General features: G+C 45.7%; 2 protein-coding genes and 1 long non-coding RNA gene across 4 annotated transcripts in view; 2 read left to right on the forward strand and 1 right to left on the reverse strand.

Annotated features, from left to right (window-relative positions):
* LOC135560148 (uncharacterized) overlaps nucleotides 1–26532 on the reverse strand; it is a 630141-nt gene that overhangs the window by 14704 nt on the left and 588905 nt on the right. The window lies entirely within an intron of this gene.
* On the forward strand, nucleotides 2628–7655 carry yju2b (YJU2 splicing factor homolog B). Its single transcript, XM_029654753.2, has 11 exons — nucleotides 2628–2712; nucleotides 2999–3043; nucleotides 3578–3631; nucleotides 3795–3877; nucleotides 3955–4010; nucleotides 4120–4180; nucleotides 4263–4405; nucleotides 4887–5059; nucleotides 5561–5699; nucleotides 5871–6063; nucleotides 6427–7655. The coding sequence occupies exons 2-11, from the start codon at nucleotides 3041–3043 to the stop codon at nucleotides 6803–6805; spliced, it is 1284 nt and encodes a 427-aa protein (XP_029510613.2). The 5' UTR covers nucleotides 2628–2712; nucleotides 2999–3040; the 3' UTR covers nucleotides 6806–7655.
* The window catches only part of LOC115127517 (complement C3-like), a 32794-nt gene continuing 14233 nt past the window's right edge, over nucleotides 7972–26532 (forward strand). The window contains exons 1-22 of one of the 2 annotated variants that reach the window (XM_065001329.1): nucleotides 7972–8126; nucleotides 8369–8392; nucleotides 8591–8632; nucleotides 8727–8765; nucleotides 9003–9195; nucleotides 10531–10705; nucleotides 10822–10892; nucleotides 11021–11112; nucleotides 11429–11511; nucleotides 11646–11733; nucleotides 12497–12599; nucleotides 12747–12861; nucleotides 13137–13252; nucleotides 14665–14808; nucleotides 15253–15468; nucleotides 17990–18190; nucleotides 18443–18601; nucleotides 19463–19592; nucleotides 21795–21863; nucleotides 22016–22145; nucleotides 22299–22462; nucleotides 25398–25596. In XM_065001329.1, the coding sequence (XP_064857401.1) occupies nucleotides 8038–8126; nucleotides 8369–8392; nucleotides 8591–8632; nucleotides 8727–8765; nucleotides 9003–9195; nucleotides 10531–10705; nucleotides 10822–10892; nucleotides 11021–11112; nucleotides 11429–11511; nucleotides 11646–11733; nucleotides 12497–12599; nucleotides 12747–12861; nucleotides 13137–13252; nucleotides 14665–14808; nucleotides 15253–15468; nucleotides 17990–18190; nucleotides 18443–18601; nucleotides 19463–19592; nucleotides 21795–21863; nucleotides 22016–22145; nucleotides 22299–22462; nucleotides 25398–25596 (2642 nt within the window). In that variant the 5' untranslated portion in view covers nucleotides 7972–8037. The remainder of the gene's footprint in view (nucleotides 8127–8368; nucleotides 8393–8590; nucleotides 8633–8726; nucleotides 8766–9002; nucleotides 9196–10530; nucleotides 10706–10821; nucleotides 10893–11020; nucleotides 11113–11428; nucleotides 11512–11645; nucleotides 11734–12496; nucleotides 12600–12746; nucleotides 12862–13136; nucleotides 13253–14664; nucleotides 14809–15252; nucleotides 15469–17989; nucleotides 18191–18442; nucleotides 18602–19462; nucleotides 19593–21794; nucleotides 21864–22015; nucleotides 22146–22298; nucleotides 22463–25397; nucleotides 25597–26532) is intronic. The other variant, XM_065001330.1, reaches the window with a different exon arrangement.

Genomic DNA, 26532 nt, shown 5'->3' on the forward strand with positions numbered 1-26532 from the left:
GGCTCTCTAAGCACAGTTCTAGGACCAACTGAGCTCACGTCCCCCCAACATGGCCTGCTAACTTGAACCATTAAGGGAGAAAGATGCTAAACTGACCATGACTAGGGGGAACTTATCCTACTCGGTAAGGGCTTCTACTGGTTTAAGAGATGAGGTTGCTGTCTGTAAATTCCTGGCAATAGACATATCACTCTCTGAGATGTCCCATTGATAGACTGATAGGCCCATTTATCCCTAGAGGAGGAGGGATCCTTTCTATCAGACTGATAGAATGATAGAGTAATCTAGGCCTAGATCGCGGAGGGATCCACTGGACAGACTGATAGAGTGATAGAGACATGTACTGATGGAGGGATGAAGGGATGGATCCATGGTACTAACAGACTGATAGACAGACAGGTCAGATCGATATCTCTTCCTGAGCATTGCTGGCTTGTGCATTCCTGGTGGTGGTTGGACCGCGGAGAGGGCTGGTCTCTCTGGGTCAGCCCAAATAGGGCTTGTCTGTCTGTGCCGGGCAGGAATGTTAGATGGGAGTTCCTGTAATGGGAAGCATTCTAAGGGGATTTATCCACGGAATGTCAAACTCAATGCCACAGAATATCAAACTTCGGGAATGCTGTTTACAACGTAAATCTGGATCAGATAGACACCTGCACCGAGAATCTCTTTCTCTCTATCCCTCCATCTGTCTCCATCCCCCCCTCCATCCACCCTGAGCATCTCTTTCTCCATCCATCCTTTTTGAGTCTCGCCCTATCCCTGATCCCTCCCTCCTTCCACCTACAACATCTCCATCCCCCTCTCACTTTATCCCTCCCTCCCTCCCTCCATCCTTCTTGCTGTATCCGTGCTCTCTCCCTTCCATTCCTTACCCTGCATCCCTCCCTCCATCCTTCTTGCTGTATCCCTGATCTCTCCCTTCCATTCCTTATCCTGCATCCCTCCCTCCCTCCATCCTTCTTGCTGTATCCCTGATCTCTCCCTTCCATTCCTTACCCTGCATCCCTCCCTCCATCCTTCTTGCTGTATCCCTGATCTCTCCCTTCCATTCCTTGCCCTGCATCCCTCCCTCCATCCTTCTTGCTGTATCCCTGATCTCTCCCTTCCATTCCTTACCCTGCATCCCTCCCTCCCTCCCTCCATCCTTCTTGCTGTATCCCTGACCTCTCCCTTCCATTCCTTACCCTGCATCCCTCCCTCCCTCCATCCTTCTTGCTGTATCCCTGACCTCTCCCTTCCATTCCTTACCCTGCATCCCTCCCTCCCTCCATCCTTCTTGCTGTATCCCTGACCTCTCCCTTCCATTCCTTACCCTGCATCCCTCCCTCCCTCCATCCTTCTTGCTGTATCCCTGACCTCTCCCTTCCATTCCTTACCCTGCATCCCTCCCTCCCTCCATCCTTCTTGCTGTATCCCTGACCTCTTCCTTCCATTCCTTACCCTGCACCCCTCCATACCTCCCTCCATCCTTCTTGCTGTATCCCTGATCTCTCCATTCCATTCCTTACCCTCTCTCTCTCCCTCCCTCCCTCCCTCCATCCTTCTTGCTGTATCCCTGATCTCTCCCTTCCATTCCTTACCCTGCATCCCTCCATCCATCCTTCTTGCTGTATCCCTGACCTCTCCCTTCCATTCCTTACCCTGCATCCCTCCATCCCTCCCTCCATCCTTCTTGCTGTATCCCTGATCTCTCCCTTCCATTCCTTACCCTGCACCCCTCCCTACCTCCCTCCATCCTTCTTGCTGTATCCCTGATCTCTCCATTCCATTCCTTACCCTGCATCCCTCCCTCCCTCCCTCCATCCTTCTTGCTGTATTCCTGACCTCTCCCTTCCATTCCTTACCCTGCATCCCTCCCTCCAGTCCTAATCACCTGATCCTTGATAGACAGTAGCCCATCATTTCCCCAGACCTCTTCTCTGGCCACGCCTCTTTTCTTCCAATGTAGTCATTGCTTTTATTAAAAAGGAAAACAGTGAGAGTGAGGGGCAGATACAAATTGACATAGAAGTCAGTAGCCTAAAAAGCTACTTTTGTAATCTTTTTTGGTGGGGGAAACATTTTCATATTCAGAGATATGTGAAATTCGAAAAAAAAAATCCTTTCATAGCTGGAGAGACAGTCTTGTTCTATCATAGGCCTAGGTCTAATTGACATACTGTATTGACCCAGGTCAGACCAACATCCAGAATAGAATGATTATGGAGATAATATATTTTCCCACTCTCAGTCATTACCTGCCAGACTGTTTATTCTCTCTGTTAAGGGAGACACCTGTAGTGGGTATCCCTCACGTCTCTGGCACATCCACCCGGTCAAAACTCTAGTTATAACCCCCCTGGCAGACACACACAGTCTGAGGTTTCTCCAGAGTCCAGTGCCTATGCTAACTGAGTTATTTTGATATTATCCAGGAGTTTTGGCCTGTCTCCTGACTGCCCATCTCCCTTCACTTTGATGGACGCTCTGGTTTCCATCATAACAACTTACAACGGAGGAGGGAGGTAAAAAGGTGAATTGTCATAGTTGTGGACTTTTCCAATGGGTCTTGGAGTACAAAAATAAGTATACGAAAATATCTTCACAATTAATCAGAGACGATTAAAAAAAGCAGACACCAATGTGTGACGTTTCTCACAAAACGGAAGTGACGTTTTTGTGTATGCACTGTTGTCGATTTTGTTCTGCTAGCTAATGCTTTGGAAAACTGTAAGGAGCACGCTACTTTGTGATATCTCAATTGTTTTTCTTCGAAAACAGTTATGTTTCGGTTACAGTTCGTGTTAATTATGGGCACACATCTCCTGTTACATTCCTAAAACGGTTGTTTGGCTTATTATTCAAGATGGTAGCGTGAGCTAGTTAGCTATACTAGCGGTTGTGCTTGTAAATAAACAATCTTATTTCGAACGTCTAAGTTAGATGGCTAACTTGAAGGTGTGCAAACATTTGTAAACACAAAAACGAAGCTATGACCCTGTGTTTTCTCCCCTAGGTGACAACGGCTATCTTCTAGTGCGCTGTACAAGCTAACAACATGGTAAGTTGCCAGGCCACATCAAAATGTGTTCAACACACTAGTAGCGAACATTAGTGTCCTTGTAAATGAGCTATTTTAGTATTTGTCCACCACTGGTGGCACCAGGTTTCCTCGGCGAAGAAGCCCCACTGGTGGCACCAGGTTTCCTCGGCGAGGAAGCCCCACTGGAGCGGCAGGTAGCCTTGCGGTTAAGAGCGTTGGGCCAGCAACCGAAAGGTCGCTGTTTCGAATCTCCGAGCCGGTAAGGTGGAAAAATCTGCCGTTCTGCCCTTGAGCAAGGCAGCTAACCCCCAACAACAACTGCTCACCGGGTCCCGTGACGAGGATGATAATTTAAAGGCAGTACCTATCTGATTCAGAAAGGTTGGGTTAAATGCGGGAGTTGTACAACTGACTAGTTATTCCCCCTTCCCCTTATCCATGTAGAGAGGATCTGGTGCCACCAGCTGGACAAAAGAGCACTGTTAACTACTAGTGTGTTGAATACTGACTAGGTGTTCACACTTTCCTCCTTTTCCATGTCTCCTTTCTCAGGGTGAGAGGAAAGGACAAAACCATTACTACCCTCCGGACTTCGACCCACAGAAGGTAAATATGACTACTGACCATCATCACATATAATAGATGCACGATAGGTTAATGGGTTTAAGAAATCAGTCTACACGTGAGCCTCTTTTAACCTGTTCTCACTCTGACTCTTTTCTCGCTTTCTCTTTTCCCCCTTTCCATTTCTCCCCCTCCCTCTCTCTAGCATGGCTCCCTCAATGGTTACCATGGAACCCATGCTCTACGAGAGAGGGCCAGGAAACTGTCCCAGGGTATCCTCATCATCCGGTCAGTAACACAAACATCAAATTCAGTGGTTACAGGAGGGTTACAGGAAACTGACTCTTGTCTATTTATTTTCACAGGTTTGAGATGCCCTATAATATCTGGTGTGATGGCTGCAAGAATCACATCGGCATGGGTAAGCTCTCTCTTCCATTCTCAGTTTTCCAGCAAGTTGCTATACGTTTTCCTTTTTCAGAAACGTGATCAATTACAGCCATTTCTTATCATACATTTGTGTCACTCAGGTGTACGTTATAACGCTGAGAAGAAGAAAGTGGGGAACTACTACACCACGCCAATCTACAGGTGAGACCAGACACATCTCACACACACACACTGAAGGCCAATACATACATCTGTGTGGGTTTACCTGTGTGCTCCTCTTCAGGTTCCGGATGAAGTGCCACCTGTGTGTGAACTACATTGAGATGCAGACAGACCCGGCCACCTGTGATTACGTCATCGTGTGCGGCGCACAGCGGAAGGAGGAGAGATGGGACATGGCTGACAATGAACAGATCCTCACTACAGGTAACTCATTTCTCCTCGTTGACCTTTACATTCTGTTAGGTGTGTGAGAGGAAGGATGGGATATGGCTGACAATGAACAGATCCTCACTACAGGTAACTCATTTCTCCTCGTTGACCTTTACATTCTGTTAGGTGTGTGAGAGGAAGGATGGGATATGGCCGACAACGAACATCCTCATTCCTTGCAACTAATGACATTTGGCCTCTCAGCCACCTTTTAGTCGCGACCTCTTTATTCTTTAATATGTCAAACCCCAAAACAGAATTGACTCCGATTATCTTCCAACAATGGCACTATTGATATCAGTTCCTTTATTCCTCCATTTCTGTGTCTTATCTGCTCACTTCTTAGGCCTCATTGTCTTCCCTTTATCTCTCATGTGCTCTCTTCTTTTCTCACCTACCCCACTTATTTCCCTCTCTCTACCACCCCCTATACCCCCCCCCTTCCTGTCCCTGCTCCCTCTGTGTGTCTCCCCAGAGCGTAGTGAGAAGGAGAAGTTAGAGACGGACCCCATGTATAAGCTGGACCATGGTGGTAAGGACAAGGAGAAACTGAGGAAGGCTCTTCCCTCTCTGTCTGAGCTACAGGATCACCAGGCTGGATGGAAGGACGACTTCATACTCAACAGCAAGCTCCGCAGGAAGTTCAGGGTAAATGCACTGCATTCAGATCATAACTGTTTATTTATTTTATTTCACCTTTATTTAACCAGGTAGGCTAGTTGAGTACAAGTTCTCATTTACAACTGCGACCTGGCCAAGATAAAGCTAAGCAGTGTGAACAGACAACACAGTTACACATGGAATAAACAAGCGCACAGTCAGTAACACAATAGAAAAAAAGGAAGTCTATATACAGTGTGTGCAAATGGCGTGAGGTGGTAGGGCAATAAATAGGCCATAGTAGCGAAGTAATTACAATTTACAATGCACTCCAGGCCACATTTAGATTCTCTACCCTTCTCCTGATGTGTACACTTGTTCGCCTCCCTCTAGTCTTGGGAGTTTTTCCTCCAGTATGGTTCAAAAGGCGGCGAGGATGCGAGAAGCCCCTTGTAAAGGAGATGTATCTCAATGGGACGTTGTGTAAATAGGGTGGATAGGTGTAGGGCTGCTGACTTAACTGTTCATCTCCACTGATCTAATACGCAGACTGAGAAGAAAGTGATGGCGGAGGAGGAGGAGAAAGACAACGCCGTGAGAAAGAGGACAAATCTGTCCATCCCTCTGCTGCCCGAGAAAGAGGAGGACAAGAAACTAGCAGCACTGCTCACCTACACAGCTCCTGACTGTAAGTGGGCATGTACACCACACACACAGAGAATAATAATGCACTCTAAACCAGACTCTCTCAATCACACACTGTTCATACACACTATATCACAGGCAAGCGCGCACACACACACACAAACTTTTTCATAAAAGAACCTTCATGCCTTCTCTCCTCATCCCCTTCCTCTAGCCTACGATGACAGGCAGAACTACAAGCGGAAGGAGATCTCTAGCCGCTCCTGGTTCAGTTCCCCCACTCTGCCACCAGGTAGCGCTGCAGGCAGCCTACTTCAGAAGCTGGGCCTACAGGGGAAAGGTGCTACTGTGGCCAAAGCCCTGGGTCCCCAAGTCTCCTCCCCTAACCCACACAGTCTCATAAGGAGGTAGGTCAATGAATGGGTGAATTAGAATTTCCCTATTTGCTGACGCCAATGACGACAGATAATCTTCCTTGGGCCCAACACACAACTAGTCAAAAGACTTTACAATTTACATGAATGTTAGTGGATCTATCAACATCATTATGTATGAATCAGTTTTCCCTTCTAGATCATAATGAATAAGATTACATGGACAGGAGGGAGCTGACCCTAGATCAGTACTTCTACTCTGAAACGCTTTGTGAAAACAGGCCCAGTAATGTTCATGTAACCTAAGCCACCTTTTTGTTGTGCTAACCTGTTGCAGTGGGTTCACCATATTTGCTACACAGTTGATTGATAGTGTGTGTGTGTGGTTATCCACAGGAGGACCGAGGGCTCTGGGAACAAACCAGAGGCCTGCGCTACAGTCACACGCAGGAAATCAGACCCAGGAACCAATGATCTGGGAAACAGTCTCTCGCCGGAGGGGAAGGAGTTACAGGTTGCACAAACACAAAGGACTGGGGGGACAGATTTGGGAGTTGCACAGCCTGAGCAGAGACAGGAAATGGTTGAAACTCACATGAGATCTCTGGAGATGCAGATTCTTAACACCACCACAGAAGAAGAGGACAGAGGACGATCGAAAGGAGAGGATTGTGGGACAGTACTGGAGGACCATGACAGTGGTTGCTCTGGGGTGTTGAGGACGTCACTGGTTGCAGACTACAGTGACTCCTCCGACTCCGACCCCGGGGTGTAGGGTGAAGTTTCCCCAAGATGCTGATCTTGAGTCAGTTTTGACTTTCCTCCACTAAATAGTTACGGTTGGGGGAGGGGAATCTGATCCTAGATCTGTAGCTATGGTAAACATCACCCTGAAGCCAGACCTAGGAGTATGAGGATGGACTGTTGACTTTGTGTAAGACAAACCAGACCTTTAGCCTGGTTAAAACAGACTGAATGCTGAGCTCAATATGCTTGGAAAGTGGAGATGTCATAGAACCCGCTGCAGTGTTTGCTAGCAAAAGAGATTTTGCGGTGGCTAATTAACGGTACATTTGAGAATAGTTTTGCCCCATAGTTAGCCAAAATGATAAGCTAGCCTGCTAAAATGGTTTAGTTCGCAATCGCTGCGACACTATTTTGCTAGGTACAGTAGCGCTTCTGTGTCAATAGAATGTATTCAAAATGACTAAGTTGTCTCCTGTTTGGTTTACATTTTATCATTGTGATGTGCATCCATGTGTACCCACTTTCTATGTGTATTGAAACAATGGTGAGCCCTGCATTCAGTCTGGTGTAAACCGGCTACGAGACAGTTTGCTCTATGGCCAAAATGTGTGTGTGTGTGAGACTGGGACTGAAGGTACAGTATGTGTTTGACAACGGGATCTTTTCACCCTAAATAACCATGGACGAGAGGTTGTTTTCCAGTTGTATTGATTTGTGTAGAAGTCGTGTATTATACAGAGTGGAGTGATTCTATGAATGTCATTGAAAACAGTTGTCCTCTGATATGCAGTGTATGTCCACATTGCTCTTGGTAATACATGTACATTTCATCTAATCTGATAAATATCCGGGCCTTTGCAGGTCTCGCTGTAAATCAATGGCGTTTTTGTATTTTCTTTATAGAAACTATAAGCCATGATCAAGATAAGTTAGAACATAATGCACAGCCATGGATCCCAGTGATGTATGATTCATATTGGGAATATCAAATGTTCTGTCTTTGCTACACACACACACACACGCAGAGGAGGCATACTATTTGGGGTATGTTACATGATTACAAAAGCAACTGACCTCTTAGCATATTTGAAGCTTAGCTGCATTTGGTCACCAATTAAAAAAGGGATAGGTATTGCTTGAATATAGTCTGCCAAAATATCACACTCTTTGGGGGCTGGGCTCTGGGGGTGGGGGTGTTGTCTCTGTGTGAAAGAGTTCTGTCCCCAGTGTGGTGAGAGTTTAGTTCCATACACTGTCAGAATGGCAGGGGGAACACTGCTCAACATTTTGTTGCTTTGTGTTTTCTGTAGCTGTTGCGCCCAAATATTCAACAACCCAAACCGAGAACGGTAAGTTTTCCTTTCTCAACTTTTCATTTTGCTGCCATAGACCGTACTACGTTTTGGCTCTCTACTAAAAGTGCTATTTCTTAAACTTGACTGCCGACAGGTGCGATTTCTTGGGGTTGTATATTACACAGTGGGCTAATCAAAATACTAAAATATAGTTATTTTTTACTTGTTTCTGGGCTGTTTTAAACTGTACTCCCTGACTGTCACATTTTTAACAGATGTATTTCTCAACTTTTTAGGATGCGACCATGGGATCGCCGCCGGTAGGGTCTATGATTTATGATTTATTATCTCTTCTATTCTAATTCAGCTCAAATCTAAATATTCCCTATATTCCTAATTCACAATAACACGTAACTGCAATATGTAATCATAATAATCAATAATGTATTATTAGTAATATCAGTCTAAGAACAATGCAGTTCTCTGAAATGTATACAACACTCAATGTGCCCATTCAGATTTGAACCAATGGACCTTGACATGTATTTTGATCTTCATGAGTGAGTACAGAATCTTCTCTACCTTGTTGAACCCTCATGTTGCAATACCAAATGTTGGCATTAAAGGAAAAAACAATGCTTCATTTATTTACAGTAGAAGAAATACAAAAGACCACACCAGTCTGGAACCAAGGTACAGTGCTCCCAAAAGTATCTTTATAAACACAAAAGGCAATCCTTTCGGTTACTAAAATACTACTCTACTGTATGCATGTCAAAGTTTGCCAAATGGGTAAGATTATAAAATAAAAAAGTGATCTTCTCACTCTCTTCCTCTCCCTCCTTAATCCTCTCCCTGTTCTCCCTCTCATCCCTTCTCCTCTCTCTTGTACCTCCACCCTCGCCTCCTCTCTTCTCCCCCTCACCCCAGGTTCATCCTCCTAGCCCCTAACATTCTGAGAACAGACAGTGAGGAGTCAATCTATTTAGAATCCCATGGCCTTAACAGCCCTGTCACCGTCACCATAACAGTCCATAACTACCCGGAGAGGAGGTACCAGCTCCTGCAGGACACCGTCACACTCGGCCCGGCGAACAGCTACCACACCCTCAAGATCATAAAGGTGATTCAGTTCAATTCACTACACCCTCAAGATCAAACAGGTGATTCAGTTCAATTCACTACACCCTCAAGATCATAAAGGTGATTCAGTTCAATTCACTACACCCTCAAGATCATAAAGGTGATTCAGTTCAATTCACTACACCCTCAAGATCATAAAGGTGATTCAGTTCAATTCACTACACCCTCAAGATCATAAAGGTGATTCAGTTCAATTCACTACGCCCTCAAGATCATAAAGGTAATTCAGTTAAATTCACTACACCCTCAATATCATAAAGGTGATTCAGTTCAATACACCACACCCTCAAGATCATACAGGTGATTCCATTAGATTCAGTTCATTACACCACACCCTCAAGATCATACAGGTGATTCCATTAGATTCAGTTCAATTCACCTCACCCTCAAGATCATACAGGTGATTCCATTAGATTCAGTTCAATTCACCACACCCTCAAGATCATACAGGTGATTCAGTTCAATACACCACACCCTCAAGATCATACAGGTGATTCCATTAGATTCAGTTCAATACACCACACCCTCAAGACCATACAGGTGATTCCATTAGATTCATTTCAATTCACCTCAACCTCAAGACTAGACCATACAGGTGATTCCATTAGATTCAGTTCAATTCACCACACCCTCAAGATCATACAGGTGATTCCATTAGATTCAGTTCAATTCACCACACCCTCAAGACCATACAGGTGATTCCATTAGATTCAGTTCAATTCACCACACCCTCAAGATCATACAGGTAATTCCATTAGATTCAGTTCAATTCACCACACCCTCAAGACCATACAGGTGATTCAGTTCAATTCCCCTCACCCTCAAAGAGAAGACCATACAGGTGATTCAGTTCAATTCCCCTCACCCTCAAGAGTAGACCATACAGGTGATTCAGTTCAATTCACCTCACCCTCAAAGAGAAGACCATACAGGTGATTCAGTTCAATTCCCCTCACCCTCAAAGAGTAGACCATACAGGTGATTCAGTTCAATTCACCTCACCCTCAAAGAGAAGACCATACAGGTGATTCAGTTCAATTCCCCTCACCCTCAAGAGTAGACCATACAGGTGATTCAGTTCAATTCCCCTCACCCTCAAAGAGTAGACCATACAGGTGATTCAGTTCAATTCACCTCACCCTCAAGAGTAGACCATACAGGTGATTAAGACTTGTCATGAGTATGTATGTCCCCCGATAATGCCTTATTATACTGTCTTTATGATCCAGAATAAATAACTGCCATTTTGACTGAACCTCCAAGACATTATAAAGGCTAATATCTGCTTATAAAATACTTCTTCTTCCCCTCCCAGCTCCCCTCAGAGCGTCTGGACAAGGGGAACGAGGAGTCCTCCAGGAACCAGTATGTGTATGTGAAAGCAGAGTTTGGGGGCTACCACGAAGCTGAACAGGTTGTTATGGTCTCCTTCCACTCTGGATACATCTTCATCCAGACAGACAAGCCCCTCTACAAACCTGGAGACACTGGTGAGGGGGATGAGGGAGAGAGGGATGTTCTCAATGACATGTTAGGTTCGTTCATGTGAATGATGACTGGCGTCTCTCTCTTAGTCTGTCTGATCTCTCTCCCTCTCTCTCTGCAGTACTCTGCAGGGCCTTTGTGTCTACACCTTCCTTCCAGGCCTTCAACAGCTCCATCACCATTGAATTCCAGGTGGTTAAAAGTTCATCACATGCCCTTTAGCCTACATGTCTTCAATTATATAAAGTAACACTTCATTATGTTTTAGAAATACAAATATTTCATACGATTTAAGGTGTGTGTGTGTGTGTGTGTGTCAGAATTCAGATGGCGTCGTAGTGAAACAGACCTCCAGGACCAGAGCTAACAATGGAATCTTTGCTGATACTCACGTTCTACCTGACATAGTCAAGTAAGTCAGGAACATCATGAAGTTTCTAGGCTGGTATGAGGATTCTAGCCTGATATGAGGATTCTAGCCTGGTTTTCAAATATGTAACACTTTGCTTTATAAATCATTATGCCGCCTGGTCATAATGCTCTATGAATGTAGTCGTTATGAGCAGTTATAACTCATACGCCGTTATAAATGTGCTTGGAATACTGTATGAAGAGGATGTCCATACAAAGTGTTACCACTATCCTACTGCCATTTACAAATGCTAATACGTGTGTGTGTGTGTGTGTGTGTGTGTGTGTGTGTGTGTGTGTGTGTGTGTGTGTCATAGTGAGGGAACGTGGAAGATCATTGCAAAATTTGACAACTGGCAACAGAACAAGTTCAGTAGTGAGTTTGAGGTGAAGAAATACGGTAGGTGGAAGAGCTTTGTAAATATGTCTGCACGTCCCTGTGCGTCATTCAACGTGGTTCCCTATCCATATTATTACTCGTTGAGCTAAAGCCTGGCCAGAAGCTTGGAGAGCTAACACAATGCTCTGTTGCAGTGCTGCCTGCTTTCAATGTCACACTGACTCCCAAGAAACCCTTCCTCCGTCTGGATGATACTGAGCTGGTGGTGGAGATCACAGCCAGGTTAGTAACACTGAAGTAGACCTACTGTATTGTTTATTAATGTGTTATGTAGGGTTTATGAAACCCTTCCTCCGTCTGGATGATACTGAGCTGGTGGTGGAGATCCCACTGAAGTCTGATTGTTTATTAATGTGTTACTAATGCCCCTTCAGACAAAGTGTTACTAATGCCGGGTTCATGACATTTCAGATACTCAGCACCTCAAGAGTTAAAATTAACCTAAGTTATTTGCGGAGAGCTTCCTGTTGGTTGATTCTGATACTTCCCAAGTGGGAAACTCGGATATCATCGTTCTACAACGAGTAAGCAAGTCGGAAATATCAGTTTCCCGACAGGACGTGAAAGCGACATAACACTGTAATAATAGTTGTGATAATGGATAATTGTCACAAAAATAGCTCACCCATCATAGAACGACTGTTGACTTGAATGGAAATGTCTGTTCCAGTAATTCTAGCTCTATGGTAACAGCTGCCTGTTTGGTGAGGCCGTTCTAGTAATTGTATTTCTATGGTCACAGCTACATTATGGTGAGGCTGTTCTAGTAATTGTATTTCTATGGTCACAGCTACCTGTATGGTGAGGCTGTTCTAGTAATTGTATTTCTTTGGTCACAGCTACCTTATGGTGAGGCCGTTCTAGTAATTGTATTTCTATGGTCACAGCTACCTGTATGGTGAGGCTGTTCTAGTAATTGTATTTCTTTGGTCACAGCTACCTGTATGGTGAGGCTGTTCTAGTAATTGTATTTCTTTGGTCACAGCTACCTGTATGGTGAAGCTGTCCAGGGAACGGCCTACGTGATGTTTGGGGTGGAGGTGAACAAGGAGAAGAGGAGGTTACCATCGATCAAGCAGGTCACCAATGTGAGTACTGGTGGTACACTACATTATGAAGTGCTAGACCCTTTCCACAACTTAAAGTCATACACACCTCACACATCAAAGGAAGATCAATTCAGCGTAAAGTGCAAACATACAACAACAACTGCCATTTTCCTTCCTTAATTTCAGCTGCAGCATGGCACCGCTACATTGACCATGGCGGAGATCAGGAAGGCCTACCCCGACCTCAGCTCCCTGGTTGGAAGCTCTATTTACGTCAAGGCCTCAGTGCTGACCAAATCAGGTAAGGTCAATCAAGTTTTATAGAATTAAGTTGAGTTTAATTAAATTACAATGGACCTTCGAATGAAAAAGGTCAGATGCAAGCTATCCAAAACCTGATGACTTACGTTAGCTTCCCAAGCTAATGCCTAGGTTAGAACCCAGTCGATCAAACTATGGTAGGATTGATTTAAAACCTTGCTTGAGACCTAAAGACTTGTGGTAGCTCCCCAAGCTAATGCCTAAACTTTGACTCAGCGGGCTAACACAGTGTTGTATCTTTCTACTCCTCTATAGGCAGTGACCTGGTGGAGGCAGAGAAGTCTGGTATTAAGATAGTGAAGTCCCCTTACGTCCTCTCCTTCATAGAAACACCAAAGTACTACAAGCCTGGCTTGCCCTTTGACGTCATGGTAAACTCACAACATCGACGCCTGATAGACAGAAAGGATCCACCTTATGGGAATGAATTAGAAGTCGTTGGAGATAAGAGCCATAGAGATGCAATGTAATAATATCATTCTGAGATAAGAGAGTCTGGTTCAGATCCAGGTATAAAGTGTTTTATATCTCTAACAGGTTCTTCTAACTAGCCTCGTTCTACCATCCTCATCATTCTAACATCAAGGCGGTGGCCCGTTCCTGTAGGTTCATGCTCTACAACATCCGCAGAGTACGACCCTGCCTCACACAGGAAGCAGCGCAGGTCCTAATCCAGGCACTTGTCATCTCCCGTCTGGATTACTGCAACTCGCTGTTGGCTGGGCTCCCTGCCTGTGCCATTAAACCCCTACAACTCATCCAGAACGCCGCAGCCCGTCTGGTGTTCAACCTTCCCAAGTTCTCTCACGTCACCCCGCTCCTCCGCTCTCTCCACTGGCTTCCAGTTGAAGCTCGCATCCGCTACAAGACCATGGTGCTTGCCTACGGAGCTGTGAGGGGAACGGCACCTCAGTACCTCCAGGCTCTGATCAGGCCCTACACCCAAACAAGGGCACTGCATTCATCCACCTCTGGCCTGCTCGCCTCCCTACCACTGAGGAAGTACAGTTCCCGCGCAGCCCAGTCAAAACTGTTCGCTGCTCTGGCCCCCCAATGGTGGAACAAACTCCCTCACGACGCCAGGACAGCGGAGTCAATCACCACCTTCCGGAGACACCTGAAACCCCACCTCTTTCAGGAATACCTAGGATAGGATAAAGTAATCCTTCTCACCCCCCTTAAAAGATTTAGATGCACTATTGTAAAGTGGCTGTTCCACTGGATGTCTTAAGGTGAACGCACCAATTTGTAAGTCGCTCTGGATAAGAGCGTCTGCTAAATGACTTAAATGTAATGTAAATGTATTCTGTTAAAAGAAAGGAGAGCGCAGTGGTCAGGATGGTGGATCAGGTTACCTTCTAACAGGTTCTTCTAACTAGCCTCGTTCTACCATCCTCATCTCACAAGCTTACATTCTGTTAAAAGAAAGGAGAGGGCAGTGGTCAGGGTGGTGGATCAGGTTATCTTCTAACTAGCCTCGTTCTACCATCCTCATCTCACAAGCTTACATTCTGTTAAAAGAAAGGAGAGCGCAGTGGTCAGGATGGTGGATCAGGTTACCTTCTAACTAGCCTCGTTCTACCATCCTCATCATTCTGTTAAAAGAAAGGAGAGCGCAGTGGTCGGGATGGTGGATCAGGTTACCTTCTAACAGGTTCTTCTAACTAGCCTCGTTCTACCATCCTCATCTCACAAGCTTACATTCTGTTAAAAGAAAGGAGAGTGCAGTGGTCAGGATGGTGGATCAGGTTACCTTCTAACGGGTTCTAACGGTGTTCTTCAGATCCAGGTGAGTTTCCAGGATGGTTCCCCGGCTCATAACGTCCCGGTCCAGGTGAGCCTCCTGGCCAACCCAATCACCAGCCACCGTGGCACTATCAGGACCGCCATCAGCATGCCTGCTGAGCTAGGCCCTCAGATCATCACTGTGAGTACCGCTAACAGGGCTTATAACCAGCTATAACCTGCTATAACCACCCTCACTAGAGCTAATGGTGCTTATAACCAGCTATAAGTGCTTATAACCAGTTAAAATAACATGCTTACTGAGATACACCCGCAGACCATCACTGTAAGTACCCCTAACAGAGCTTATAACCAGCTATAACCTGCTATAACCTTCTATAATCACACTCAGTAGAGCTAATGGTGCTTATAATCAAGTATAACCAGCTATATCCACCCTCAGTAATGCCCTAAGCAGTTATAACAACTATCGGTTCTTAGTGTTCATAAGCAAAACTTTGTCTGTCTGTTTCTGTGTACTTGTGTACGTGTGTGTATCTGTGTATGGCTGTGCGAGCATGTGTGTGTGTGTGTGTGTGTGTGTATTGGTTTTCATGTGTGTGTCCTGTAAATCCTAAACACACAGGCTGAGACCAAACAGACGGGCCTACAGCCAGAGCAGCAGGCCAGACAGCAGATGACCCTTCACCCCTACACACCCTTTGACCGACAGAGACAGAACTACCTGTATATCTCCACTGGGACCACCACAGTCTCTCTGGGGCAGAGCCTTGGCCTCAGTCTACACATCAACACTGCCGACAAGGCCCACAGGGAACTCATCACTCACCTCACATACCTGGTGAGTGGATATAGTCGAATGGAGTAGCATACAATTGAATGGAACAGCTGGTGAGTGGATATAGTAGAATGGAGTAGCATACAATTGAATGGAACAGCTGGTGAGTGGATATAGTCGAATGGAGTAGCATACAATTGAATGGAACAGCTGGTGAGTGGATATAGTAGAATGGAGTAGCATACAATTGAATGGAACAGCTGGTGAGTGGATATAGTAGAATGGAGTAGCATACAATTGAATGGAACAGCTGGTGAGTGGATATAGTAGAATGGAGTAGCATACAATTGAATGGAACAGCTGGTGAGTGGATATAGTAGAATGGAGTAGCATACAATTGAATGGAACAGCTGGTGAGTGGATATAGTAGAATGGAGTAGCATACAATTGAATGGAACAGCTGGTGAGTGGATATAGTAGAATGGAGTAGCATACAATTGAATGGAACAGCTGGTGAGTGGATATAGTAGAATGGAGTAGCATACAATTGAATGGAACAGCTGGTGAGTGGATATAGTAGAATGGAGTAGCATACAATTGAATGGAACAGCTGGTGAGTGGATATAGTCGAATGGAGTAGCATACAATTGAATGGAACAGCTGGTGAGTGGATATAGTAGAATGGAGTAGCATACAATTGAATGGAACAGCTGGTGAGTGGATATAGTAGAATGGAGTAGCATACAATTGAATGGAACAGCTGGTGAGTGCTGAAATGGACCAGATTTTTGACAATCCAAAATCAAGTCTTTTCAAGTTACTCCTGTATATTTATATGTTCAACCATATGTTGGTACCGTATATATCTTAAACATTTACATACAGTGGGGAGAACAAGTATTTGATACACTGCCGATTTAGCAGGTTTTCCTACTTACAAAGCATGTAGAGGTCTGTAATTTGTATCATAGGTATGCTTCAACTGTGAGAGACGGAATCTAAAAAAAAAAATCCAGAAAATCACATTGTATGATTTTTAAGTAATACATTTGCATTTTATTGCATGACATAAGTATTTGATCACCTACCAACCAGTAAGAATTCCGGCTCTCACTGACCTGTTAGTTTTTCTTTAAGAAGCCCTCCTGTTCTCCACTCATTAGCTAGATTAGCTGCACCTGTTTGAACTCATTACCTGTATAAAAGACACCTGTCCACACACTCAATCAAACAGACTCCAACCTCTCCACAATGGCCAAGACCAGACAGCTGTGTAAGGACATCAGGGATAAAATTGTAGACCTGCACAAGGCTGGGATGGGCTACAGGACAATAGGTAAGCAGCTTGGTGAGAAGGCAACAACTGTTGGAGCAATTCATAGAAAATGGAAGAAGTTCAAGATGACGGTCAATCACCCTCGGTCTGGGGCTCCATGCAAGATCTCACCTCGTGGGGCATCAATGAGCATGAGGAAGGTGAGGGATCAGCCCAGAACTACACGGCATGACCTGGTAAATGACCTGAAGAGAGCTGGGACCACAGTCTCAAAGAAAACCATTAATAACACACTATGCCGTCATGGATTAAAATCCTGCAGCGCACGCAAGGTCCCCCTCCTCAAGCCAGCGCATGTCCAGGCCCGTCTGAAGTTTGCCAATGACCATCTGGATGATCCAGAGGAGGAATGGGAGAAGGTCATGTGGTCTGATGAGACAAAAATAGAGCTTTTTGGTCTAAACTCCACTCGCCGTGTTTGGAGGAAGTAGAAGGATGAGTACAACCCCAAGGACACCATCCCAACCGTTAAGCATGGAGGTGGAAACATCATTCTTTGGGGATGCTTTTCTGCAAAATGGACAGGACGACTGCACCGTATTGAGGGGAGGATGTATAGGGCCATATATCGCGAGATCTTGGCCAACAACCTCCTTCCCTCAGTAAGAGCATTGAAGATGGGTCGTGGCTGGATCTTCCAGCATGACAACAACCCGAAACACACAGCCAGGGCAACTAAAGAGTGGCTCCATAAGAAGCATCTCAAGGTCCTGGAGTGGCCTAGGCAGTCTCCAGACCTGAACCCAATATAACATCTTTGGAGGGAGCTGAAAGTCCGTATTGCCCAGCGACAGCCCCGAAACCTGAAGGATCTGGAGAAGGTCTGTATGGAGGAGTGGGACAAAATCCCTGCTGCAGTGTGTGCAAACCTGGTCAAGAACTACAGGATGTGTATGATCTCTGTAATTGCAAACAAAGGTTTCTGTACCAAATATTAAGTTCTGCTTTTCTGATGTATCAAATACTTATGTCATGCAATAAAATCCTAATTAATTATTTAAAAATCATACAATGTGATTTTCTGGATTTTTGTTTTAGATTCCGTCTATCACAGTTGAAGTGTACCTACGATAAAAATTACAGACCTCTACATGCTTTGTAAGTAGGAAAACCTGCAAAATCGGCAGTGTATCAAATACTTGTTCTCCCCACTGTAGTTGTAGCTCTGTCTTCAAAATGAACCTTTGTCTGTCCCCAAAGGAAATATTTAGTGAACAAAATGAAGTGTGTCTCAAACTCCTCCTACAGGTGTTGAACAAGGGCAAAATCATCGTTGCCAAGAGACTAGAGGTCGGAGGTCAGGACATGACCAACGTTCTGTTGACCGTTACCAAGGAGATGATGCCCTCATTTCGCATTGTGGCATTCTACATGCTGCCGTGGGCGGGGACTTCGGAGGTGGTGGCTGATTCTGTGTGGGTGGATGTGGAGGATGCCTGTGTTGGGGCGGTGAGTGGACTGGACAACCCAGGGAAAGGGTTCAACTACCAGCTTCTCATGTTCCACTCTCTTTCCTCTCATTTCAATTCAATTTAATTTAAGGGCTTTATTGGCATGGGAAACATATGTTAACACTGCCAAAGCAAGGGAAGTAGATAACAAACAAAAGTAAAATAAACAATACAAATTAAAAGTAAACATTACACTCATAGAAGTTCCAAATGAATAAAGACAATTCAAATATCATCCCCCCCGCCCCAGTTGAGTGTTGGTCCAGCTGGCTCCAGGCCCTTAGAGTACTACCACCCAGGGAGAGGGTTCAACTTCCAGGTGAGAGGAGACCCAGGAGCCATGGTCAGTCTGGTGGTGGTGGACAACGCTGTGTTCCTGCTCAACAGACAGAGGCTCACACAGAGGAAGGTGAGGGAGACTGTGTGGGTCTGTGGAAATCAATAGACAGAGACACAGAGAGGAGAGTAATGGGGACAGTGGAGGGGTCAGTCGATCAGCCAATCATCTGAAGCTACCATCTGGATAACACACCTCTGACCCCTCTCCTCTGACTCCTCTCCTCTGACCCCTCTTCTCTGACTCCTCTGACCCCTCTTCTCTGACTCTTCTCCTCTGACCCCTCTACTTTGACCCCTCTCCTCTGACTTCTCTGACTCCTCCTCTCTGACCCCTCTCCTCTGACCCCTCTCCTCTGACCCCTCTCCTCTAACTCCTCTCCTCTAACTCCTCTCCTCTAACTCCTCTCCTCTGACCCCTCTACTCTGACCCCTCTCCTCCTGACTTCTCTGACTCCTCCTCCTGCCCCCTCTCCTGACCCCTCTCCTCTGACCCCTATCCTCTGACTCCTCTCCTCTGACCCCTCACTTCTGACCCCTCTCCTCTGACTCCTCTGACTACTCTCCTCTGACCCCTCTCCTCTGACCCTTCTCCTCTGACTCTTCTCCTCTGACCCCTCTCCTCTGACTCCTCTCCTCTGACCCCTCTCCTCTGACTCCTCTCCTCTGACTCCTCTCCTCTGACCCCTCTTCTCTGACTCCTCTTCTCTGACTCCTCCTCTCTGACCCCTCTCCTCTGACTTCTCTGACTCCTCTCTGACCCCTCTCCTCTGACCCCTCTCCTCTAACTCCTCTCCTCTGACTCCTCTCCTCTGACTCTTCTCCTCTGACTCTTCTCCTCTGACTCTTCTCCTCTGACCCCTCTCCTCTGACTCCTCTCCTCTGACCCCTCTCCTCTGACTCTTCTCCTCTGACTCCTCTGTGCCCCCATCAGATCTGGCAGGTGGTGGAAGGGGGGGACATAGGCTGTACCCACGGTGGGGGCAGCAACAGCATGGGTGTCTTCACTGACGCTGGACTACTGTTTTACTCCAACACTGGTGGAGCCACCTCTTCTAGACAAGGTAGCACACAACGCAGGCGCACAGCCAGCAAGCCAGCCCACCCGCCCGCCCTCCCTCCCTCCCTCCCTCTTCTGATTAATACGAGGAAAGAGGGTAACAGCAGTCCTCTAATGGTTAATACGAGGAAAGAGGGTAACATCATTCCTCTAATGGTTAATACGATGAAAGAGGGTAACATCAGTCCTCTAATGGAAAGAGGGTAACATCAGTCCTCTGATTGTTAATACGAGGAAAGAGGGTAACATCAGTCCTCTGGTGGTTAATACGAGGAAAGAGGGTAACATCAGTCCTCTAATGGTTAATACGAGGAAAGAGTGTAACATCAGTCCTCTAATGGTTAATACGAGGAAAGAGGGTAACATCAGTCCTCTAATGGTTAACATAACATCAGTCCTCTAATGGTTAATATGATGAAAGAGGGTAACATCAGTCCTCTAATGGTTAATACGATGAAAGAGGGTAACATCAGTCCTCTGATTGTTAATATGATGAAAGAGGGTAACATCAGTCCTCTAATGGTTAATACGAGAAAGAGGGTAACATCAGTCCTCTAATGGTTAATATGAGGAAAGAGGGTAACATCAGTCCTCTAATGGTTAATATGATGAAAGAGGGTAACATCAGTCCTCTGGTGGTTAATACGAGGAAAGAGGGTAACATCAGTCCTCTGGTGGTTAATACGAGGAAAGAGGGTAACATCAGTCCTCTAATGGTTAATACGATGAAAGAGGGTAACATCAGTCCTCTGATTGTTAATACGAGGAAAGAGGGTAACATCAGTCCTCTGGTGGTTAATACGAGGAAAGAGGGTAACATCAGTCCTCTAATGGTTAATACGAGGAAAGAGGGTAACATCAGTCCTCTAATGGTTAATACGATGAAAGAGGGTAACATCAGTCCTCTGATTGTTAATACGAGGAAAGAGGGTAACATCAGTCCTCTGGTGGTTAATACGAGGAAAGAGGGTAACATCAGTCCTCTAATGGTTAATACGAGGAAAGAGTGTAACATCAGTCCTCTAATGGTTAATACGAGGAAAGAGGGTAACATCAGTCCTCTAATGGTTAATATGATGAAAGAGGGTAACATCAGTCCTCTAATGGTTAATATCAGTCCTCTGATTGTTAATACGAGGAAAGAGGGTAACATCAGTCCTCTAATGGTTAATATGAGGAAAGAGGGTAACATCAGTCCTCTAATGGTTAATATGAGGAAAGAGGGTAACATCAGTCCTCTAATGGTTAATACGAGGAAAGAGGGTAACATCAGTCCTCTAATGGTTAATATGAGGAAAGAGGGTAACATCCGTCCTCTAATGGTTAATACGAGGAAAGAGGGTAACATCAGTCCTCTAATGGTTAATATGAGGAAAGAGGGTAACATCAGTCCTCTAATGGTTAATACGAGGAAAGAGGGTAACATCAGTCCTCTGATTGTTAATATGAGGAAAGAGGGTAACATCAGTCCTCTGATTGTTAATACGAGGAAAGAGGGTAACATCAGTCCTCTGATTGTTAATACGAGGAAAGAGGGTAACATCAGTCCTCTAATGGTTAATATGAGGAAAGAGGGTAACATCAGTCCTCTAATGGTTAATATGAGGAAAGAGGGTAACATCAGTCCTCTAATGGTTAATATGAGGAAAGAGGGTAACATCAGTCCTCTAATGGTTAATATGAGGAAAGAGGGTAACATCAGTCCTCTAATGGTTAATATGAGGAAAGAGGGTAACATCAGTCCTCTAATGGTTAATACGAGGAAAGAGGGTAACATCAGTCCTCTAATGGTTGTTGTCTTAGGTCTCTCTTTATGTAGTGTTATGTTGTCTCTCTTGTCGTGATGTGTGTTTTGTCCTATATTTTTATTTAATTCATTTAATTTTAATCCCCGCTCCCACAGGAGGCCTTTTGCCTTTGGGTGGGCCGTCATTGTAAATAAGAATTTGTTCTTAACTGACTTGCCTAGTTAAATTCAGGTTACATGGCCTTTGCAGGCATCCAAAGGCCATGTTTGCAATGTTCTGTTTGTTTACTGTGAGCTTGCAGGGAAGATCAGTTAAAGCGAAACATTCCAGAGTCGCCCAATCATGAGTTTGAGTAAGACAGACCAGTGGTATAGACATCTGTGTTTCTTGGTTTGTGGAACAGTTTCATTTCGTTGTTTGCCATTCCTGTGTTTCCCTCCCTTCCATCTCTTCTGCAGGCATGCAGTGCCCAGGGAGGTCCAGAAGGAGGCGCTCTGCTGAGATGTTGCAACGCAGAACTCTACTGGGTCAGTGACAGAAAAAGTGCTATGTTCATTTTTGGTTGATGTATGGAATGATTCTTTGATTGAGTGGGAGACTGATTTATTGACGGAAAGGTGGATGGATTGATTGATTGATAGATAGATTGATGGTTCTGAGCTCTTTCTCTTCCCCACAGAGAACCACTACAGAGAGAAGCTGTTGCGTCAGTGTTGTAAGGATGGCCTGAGAGAGATCCCCATGCCTTACTCCTGCACCCGACGCTCCCTCTACATCACTGAGGGATGGGAATGCATCAAGGCCTTCAGGTACTGACTTCACTTCAATTGAGCTGAGCTGAGTTGAGTTCAATTGAGCTGAGCTGAGCTGAGTTGAGTTCAATTGAGCTGAGCTGAATTGAGTTGTTGAGTTGAGCTGAATTGAAGTGAAGTGCACTGAACAGAATTGTTTGGCACTTTCAGGTACTGTTGCTCCAAGTACAGGGGAGAGGAGTTTGACACCAGACTACCCCCTACCACCACCATACCCCCTACCACCACCATACCGCCTACCACCACCATACCGCCTACCACCCCAGCTCTACTCAGGCTGACCCTGGACAGACGCATTTTCCCCCAGATGCATAGTAAACAATTTTTCAATTAATGGGATTTCAAGTGGTAACATTGATGATGATGGACTAGCTGGTTAATGAATTGTTAGGTGTTTGTGGCAGCAGTGTTGTAGTACTCGAATCCGGTGTCGAGATACATAGTGAGTGTATCAGTCTTGTCTCGGTGTCAGGTACATTTTTACTCAGAAACAATGAGGACTCATCATTTCTTCCCGAGACCAGCTGAAACCAGCGGAGTAACAAAGACCAGCTGAAACCAGCGGAGTAACAAAACGAATAATTGTCAGCAGTGGTAGCGCTCGTGGTGGGATGTTCGACTCTTTTAACTGACTCTGATCTTTCCCACTTATTCAGTCAAAAATAACTCATCTTTCTACTAATTTTGTTCATTTGCGTCACTGTTAGAGCCTCACAGTGGCGGTGTCATATTACCCATAAAACCTAGCTGACAAAAATGGAAATGGTTCCAATAGTCTTTCCACCATTAATTTTCCCCACAGGGGATTTCAGAAACACTTCAAATAAGGGCTGTGTTTCCTGTAGTCTTACCCTTATTTAATGTTTTGATAACCATGTAAATCTCTCTCGGACAAGGTGACTTTTATCAATATATTCGGCTCTATTTACTTTACAGCTAATTGGCATCCAATTAGCAAAACTTCAAATCCCTGCAAGCCATCTCTAGCTGACACCTTTGCTAACATTATCAATTTATGAATTACTACATTTAGCTAATCCAGAGATTCTAACCTTTGCCTCGTTTCGTCAGTCTTGTCCAGATCATCATGGCATTTGTAGTTCCTTATGACAGCCACGTTAGTTTCACCTAGTCGGCTTGGGGATTCAAACAGGTGACCTTTGTTCCTGGCCCAATGTTCTTAACTGCTAGGCTATCTGCTGCCCCATTTCCTTCACCAAAGGAGGCTTATTGGAGCTGACATTTGTGACAGACTTGTAAACGTGTGCTTTAAGCAATGTGCATTTGTTGATTGCTAGGCATACAAATCAGATGATTTATTGGTACATTTGAGATCTAGTTGTGACCGTCCCAGACTAGATTGTGAACGACTCTTGGCGGAATGCATTGCGTGACTACCATGGGGGTGATAAGTGCAGTCGTTTGCAAACTGCAGCACCCAAAAGATTCATTCTGGAGTTTGAGTTTGTTGAGCAGAGTCTGTGTGTTTTGATTCTACAATGCTGCGTCCATAACATTCAAAAATCAATGAATTGCACTTATTCTTGCACCATGTGATTCATTATCAGTTCTAATCATGTGTTGTTCTTCTCTATGCTCATGATCTATTTTCCTGCACCATATGACAGACAGTTAGTTGGTGGTCAAAGCACTTCTCTGGAGCCACCGAGCCTGAAGAGTGTGTCTGAACCCTGCTGTAGGGTTCATTGCTTCCAGCATTAGCAGGTCAAACAAACGACTTAAATGAACGAATCATGACTCTCGAGTCAGTCAAAAGAGTCGTTCAAAAATAATGAATTGTTCGCAAACTGCACATCACCAGTCAGCACGTAAAACAGCTTCGCCAGGCCAAATATCCACACTCCTTTCATGACACATGAATATCTGATCCACTATTGAAACCTGGGGTTCCTACTTTACTTGTAAAATGACTGTCCATTACTTTCACTACAAGGTTTGAGGATATTTTTCAGTGCTCAGCAGGATTTCCTTGATTTGCTGGTAGGAACTAGTGTGGGAAATTGCTTGACATTTGTATGCTAACTATTAGTAAAGGAAGACGAGGGTAAACTTGTCTTCTTATGGACCTGTTTGGATGAGTGATAACTTCTGTCCTCAGCATTTATCACCATTCTGAATGTCTAAAGAATGTCCTTCTGAAATCTGAACACAGAAATACTGGACTTTTTCAACTCTTATTATGGTGGATTTGCATTTTTCTGGTCTCCCCTCGCCCCCCTCCCGGTCTTAGTCTTGGACCCCTCGGCCCCTCCCGGTCTTAGTCTTGGACCCCTCGCCCCCCTCCCGGTCTTAGTCTTGGACCCCTCACCTCCCTCTGGACCCCTCGCCCCCCTTAGTCCCGGTCTTAGTCTTGGACCCCTCACCTCCCTCCCGGTCTTAAGTCTTGACCCCTCGACCCCCTCCCGGTCTTAGTCTTGGATCCCGCCCCCTCCCGGTCTTAGTCTTGGACCCCTCCCCCCTCCCGTCTTAGTCTTGGACCCCTCGCCCCCTCCCGGTCTTAGTCTTGGACCCGGTCTTGGAGTCTTGGACCCCTCGCCCCCTCCCGGTCTTAGTCTTGGACCCCCCCCCTCCCCCTTGGACCCCTCGCCCCCCTGTCTTAGTCTTGGACCCCTCGTCTTGGACCCCCTCCCCGGTCTTAGTCTTGGACCCCTCAACCCCCTCCCGGTCTTAGTCTTGGACCCCTCCCGGTCCCTTGGACCCCTCGGTCTTAGTCTTGGACCCCCCCCTCCCGGTCTCAGTCTTGGACCCCTCCCGGTCTTAGTCTTGGACCCCTCGCCCCCTCCCGGTCTTAGTCTTGGACCCCTCGCCCCCCTCCCGGTCTTAGTCTTGAACTTGGACCCCTCGCCCCCTCCCGGTCTTAGTCTTGGACCCCTCGCCCCCTCCCGGTCTTAGTCTTGGACCCCCCCCTCCCGCTTAGTCTTGGACCCTCCCAGTCTTAGTCTTGGACCCCTCGCCCCCTCCCGGTCTTAGTCTTGGACCCCTCGCCCCCTCCCGGTCTTAGTCTTGGACCCCTCGCCCCCTCCCGGTCTCAGTCTTGGACCCCTCGCCCCCCTCCCGGTCTTAGTCTTGGACCCCTCGCCCCCCTCCCGGTCTTAGTCTTGGACCCCTCGTATGTTACAGCAGAGAACTGAGCTCAAAATGATTGATTGCTCAATTAATCCATCAATCAATCGATTCATCCACCCATCCATCAAACAGAGTTGAAACATGTTTATTTTTTGGCATTAGGTGAAATAAGTTATATGCAGGAATCCAAACCTCTCATGGATGAAGAGAGAGTGTATTTTGCTAAGGAAGTGGAGGAGGAGGAGGAAGAGGAGGATGACTTTATGGAGGAGAGTGAGGTGATAGTAAGGTCTAAGTTCTATGAGTCATGGCTGTGGAAAGACCTGCCGCTGCCCAGTGTGCCTGAGGACAGCAGAGACGGGTGAGTGAATGTGTGTCTGTCCTCTCACCCCCTTACAGAAAGGGACAGCAGTTGCCCTGCTCATAGGCTAAGACTTGGTTTGAAACTGTGCTGAACTGTGCGTACTACAGGCTACTTCCTATGAGTAGGGCCAGGGGTTTTTCCTAACCACATGACCTGTCCAGGGAAAACTCTTTCTATGAGGGGTTGACCAGTTTTGTGATCCCAGTCGAAAGGGGAATATGCCAAGCCACACCCCTCTCACCCTTAAAGGGATACTGCAAGGTTCTGGCAATTAAGCTAGTGTACCTGTAGACTTACAGGCATCATTGGCTTGCTAAACTACCTATTTGTATTTTTTTTATTTGACCTTTATTTAACTAGGTAAGTCAGTTAAGAACAAATTCTTATTTTCAATGACGGCCACAGTGGGAACAGTGGGTTGACTGGTCTGGGAACAGTGGGTTGACTGGTCTGGGAACAGTGGGTTAACTGCCTTGTGTCAGCTCGGGGATTTGATCTAGCAGCCTTTCGGTTACTAGTCCAACGCTCTAACCACTAGGCTACCTGCCGCTCTGGTAGCCACCTAGAACTTCCTTCATACTGCACATAGAGACACAGAAATGGTATCCACCTAGAACTTCCTTCATACTGCACATAGAGACACAGAAATGGTATCCACGAGTTCATTAGACTCTGGAGAAGTAGAAAAGGGCAAATTGACAGAATCTCGCAGTATCCCTTTGAAATGAAACGACCTACTCTGTAAATCCCCAGAGTTGCACCACAGTGGACTGGAGGTCACATTGAGACTGGCTGTGTTAACAGATCAGAAACAGCCTGGCCTTTTTTCATTCCCCCCAAAAAATAAACACTGTTGCACCATCATGTACTGTCCCAGGGATATTTATGTGTGTGTGTGTGTGTGTGTGTGTGTGTGTGTGTGTGTGTGTGTGT

Source organism: Oncorhynchus nerka, linkage group LG15 (assembly GCF_034236695.1).
Source record: "Oncorhynchus nerka isolate Pitt River linkage group LG15, Oner_Uvic_2.0, whole genome shotgun sequence".
NCBI classification, from domain to species: domain Eukaryota; kingdom Metazoa; phylum Chordata; class Actinopteri; order Salmoniformes; family Salmonidae; genus Oncorhynchus; species Oncorhynchus nerka.